This window comes from Notothenia coriiceps, unplaced genomic scaffold (assembly GCF_000735185.1).
Source record: "Notothenia coriiceps isolate Sejong01 unplaced genomic scaffold, NC01 NC01_scaffold00005596, whole genome shotgun sequence".
Lineage (NCBI taxonomy): Eukaryota > Metazoa > Chordata > Actinopteri > Perciformes > Nototheniidae > Notothenia > Notothenia coriiceps.
In genome coordinates, this window is record NW_011338297.1 from 1 (window position 1) to 4,119 (window position 4,119).

General features: G+C 42.2%; 1 protein-coding gene across 1 annotated transcript; it reads left to right on the plus strand.

Annotated features, from left to right (window-relative positions):
• Positions 1–637: 637 nt before the first annotated feature.
• LOC104943050 (transient receptor potential cation channel subfamily M member 7-like) lies at positions 638–3,615 on the plus strand (the record flags this gene model as incomplete). Its single annotated transcript, XM_010768371.1, has 6 exons — positions 638–738; positions 1,165–1,299; positions 1,409–1,462; positions 1,598–1,738; positions 3,098–3,232; positions 3,338–3,615. Coding segments are annotated over 6 exons (844 nt in total), but the record flags the coding sequence as incomplete, so codon positions are not given.
• Positions 3,616–4,119: the final 504 nt, after the last annotated feature.

Below are 4,119 nucleotides of genomic sequence, written 5' to 3' on the forward strand. Positions count from 1 at the left end.
TTATCTCAGGTTGTTTTAAATACAATTAAGTCATTTTAGTCAGAGAGACAGACAGAGAGACAGAGAGACACACAGAGAGACGGACGGAGAGACGGACGGAGAGACGGACGGACGGACGGACGGACGGACGGACAGACAGACAGACAGACAGACGGACACACAGACACACAGACACACACACAGACACACAGACAGACCACTCAGCAGCTGGGTCAGCAGGAGAACTGATCCTCTGCAGGACCAGGTCCTCTCTAACCCCCCAGACTTTTTTCGGCTGCGTAGTTTCAAATTCTAGCGCACTCGAGCTGGTTTCTCCATTCTTACCTACTCTACCTTTAAGTAGCACAATTACTCCCTGTTGATATTTTTATATCAAACCCACCAAATCAATTCTTTGTACAGTGAATTTGCTCGTATAATTCAGACGGCTCCTCGAGCACAATAGAGCAGATCGGTGTGTGAGAGAGACTATGTAGTCTATTCAGCTGCGTTGCTGCATTGGTGTGTAATTGACTGTATTACTGCCCTGCCCCTGCTCTCCTAACTCCTCTAATCCTGCTAGCTAGCTAACAGAAATGACACAGCTAATAATAAAGCTTCATCCACCTGTGAAAATTAATTTTTTTTTGTATTTCAGGCACAAACTCGTCTGCCTTCGATCAGCTGGTCCTGACTCTGGCCTGGGACCGGGTGGACATTGCCAAGAATCATGTGTTTGTGTACGGACAGCAGCTCATGGTACGTTCTGTTTATCTGAGTGGGCCACAACTTTCATGAATGTTTGCTTGGCTCAGCGTTAGCTATAAACATTCGGACTTGCCCTAAAACGAGCCCAGAGTCTCAGCTGAACCACAATCTGCAGCGGAGGACCCGGGGGAGCGGACCTCGGCGCGCTGCCATGCTCTGCTTGTTCTGACTGAAACATGAACCCTCTTACAGTTATCTTCATAAGCTGCCCTGGGTGCTTTTGTTTGTTTTGAAACTAGCGGGGAATCCTAGCTTGTGCTGTGAATGAGAGGATAGAGTATATTTATTTAAGTTTCTTGTGTGTTTTTGCTGTAATGTGGACATATCTTTGGGCTTCTCCCCTCATCGTGTTTGTTTGATAAATAATCATTAGCTATTTAAATTTATAACAGCATGTTTTTGTTTGCTTGTTTATAGGTGAGCTCTCTGGAGCAGGCAATGCTGGATGCCCTCGTGATGGACAGGGTGGACTTTGTTAAGTTGCTCATAGAAAATGGCGTGAGCATGCATCGTTTCCTGACTATCAATCGGCTAGAGGAGCTTTACAACACGGTAAAATAATAAAACACGCAACTGAATTACAGAGATGGAATTTGTGAACAGAAAAAATACAAACGTTTTTGTGTGTTGAAATGCTTTTGTGTCTTTTTTTATTTTTTAGAAACAGCAACCCAACAACCCCACTCTCCTCCACCTGGTTAGAGATATTAAACAGGTACAGCCAGTCCAGTTTTTAATAATAATAACGGCATGCATTTGATTTAACGGCTGCTTTCCATAATACTCTATGATAATTGTATATTTAACTCATCAAAATGATCTAATGGTTTGTTTGTGTGTCTTCTTGCAGAGTCATCTACCTCCAAACTATAAGATCACATTGATTGATGTGGGCCTGGTTATTGAGTACCTGATGGGCGGGACTTACAGGTGCAACTACACCAGGAAGCGCTTCAGAATCATTTACAATAATCTACATGGCAGCAATAGGGTGAGTTTGAACTGTTGCAACACCAGAGGGAAAACAGTTCATAGTTCTCCATTAGCTTTGTGTTGTGTGAACGTGCCTTCTTGACACTTTCATCTGGTAGCAATTAACAGAAAATGCCTGAAAGCTGCTTTGGCGTAGGATGCATTTCCAACAGACTAAAAAACACAGAACCAAGTTTTTATAAAAAGACAAAAGTGAGGCATCAACAGGAAGAAGTCTCTGTCTGCCCACATGTGCTTAAGCATGTTTACAGTTTGCAACTTGTGTCATCGTGAAGGAATCCGGATAAATCAAAATATCTATGCTGTACTGACATTAGCTTGCTAACAGCTAACTTGTCTTTTCATAATTGTATTTACCGTACCCCTGGTCGACATAAAGTGCTCAAATAATCCCTTGACATGCTGAAATGTAATTTATGGAGGTAGTTTTTATTGTCGTGCCAACTCTTTTCCTCTCTCATGGGTGTGGTATAACACTCTCTGTATCTAACATTTATTTTTCTTGGTGTTTTCTGAAACTTCTGTCTTTGTTTTATGTATTGTTTTAAAGGGGACCTATCATGCAAAATGCACTTTTTGATGTCTTTTATACATGAATATGTGTCCCCGGTGTGTCGGGGAACTCACGCAGCGTCAGAAAATAAAACCCTCTCTCTTTTCCTTCGTACCCAAATCTTTAAAAACGGGGGTACAACGGAGCTGATCCAGATTTGCCGCCAATATGACGTCAAATCGGCGGCGGACCCACAGCGCTATCAGAAATGTTGCTATCAGAAACAATGCCCGACTGTTTTGGACGTAATGTGGTCGGTGCATGTTCGCATTAGCATCGCTAACACTCAGAGCTAACCTGTACTGGAGAGAGCATGTGTGTGAAGAAGCAGGAAATAAAAAGGAACTCACCTTGTGGTATAACCGGCAAGAGAGAAAGTCTTTGAGCTCCATACTGTTTCAGAAATCATCCTTGATAATCCATGATATGGCGTTTCATCATTGCAGTATCTGCCGGTAGCATCTCCCGCCTGAGCAGGCATAAGCTCCGCCCCTCTTTTTAAAGCTTTATACCCCAAATCAGCACTTTTGAAACAGGAAGTGAAATAGAGGGATATGAGGCATGGCTAGAATGGGTGATCTGTTTGGTATTTTGCACAAAACACTTCATAGACACGTTTCTTATATATTTGTATATATCTGAGACCTATGCTATTGCCTAAAAATAGCATGATAGGTGACCTTTAAGTGGTCCTTGGCACGTGGATGTCGTAAAAAATAAAAGCTATAGTAACTAGTATAGGATTGATGTTAGGCCTGAAAGTATTGTTGACTGAGAATCGTGTATCTTTCTTCTTCTGCGCAGAGGTCGGGGCGCCACCCTGCAGGTCCTGGTTCTCATTTGAGAAAAAATAACGAGTCCTTCAGCATGCAGGCTGACAAGAAGGAGAAGACGAGGCACAACCACTTCATCAAAACTGCACAGCCATACAAACCTAAGGTAAACATTGGAAATAGGAAAGAAGGCTTTCCTCAAAGGGAAAGTGTCTAACCTATCTCTGTATCTAAGGATTAAAATAACGTCTGCCTCCCTCCCTCATCCTAGCTTGAGTCTTCCACCGAGCAGAACAAAAAGAGAAGCAAAGAAGAGATCGTGGACATAGACGACCCGGAGACGCGGCGGTTCCCCTACCCTTTCAATGAGCTGCTGGTTTGGGCCGTGCTGATGAAGAGGCAGAAAATGTCGCTGTTCTTCTGGCAGCACGGCGAGGAGAACATGGCGAAGGCGCTGGTGGCCTGCAAGCTCTCTCGATCTATGGGCTACGAGGCCAAGAAGAGCGACGTGGTGGACGACACCTCCGAGGAGCTCAAGGAGCACTCAAAGTAAAGTCTTTCTGTGGTATTAATAATAATAATAATAATACATGGGACTTATATAGCGCTGTTCTGGAAACTCTAAAATGCATTATTTATTTGGTTTGTTATTTTATCTTTTCTTGAATGTCATTTACCACTGTTATGTATTTATATTTGTTTATTTGTTTGTTTGTTTAATATTTTGGTTTGTTTGTTTTTCAATAACAAATGTATTTCTTTAGGTATAATATATATATATATGTTAATAATTTAGTTTTTGGGAGAAGGGGTGAGATTAAATAAGTTCATTACATGGCTTAGTTGAATACTCTATTCTGATTGGTCAATTCAGAACACGTGACACTTTGTTAATCCAGAACAGACAGACCGCTGTCAAGCACTTATTGACCGTTGTTAAGGATGCTCACATCTGCACAAAGAAGTCCGTTCGATTTAACTGTATACAGTTTGGCCAGTTTACTTTTCTAACTGACAAGAAAACAGCGACAAGAAAACAGCGGAGAAGTAACG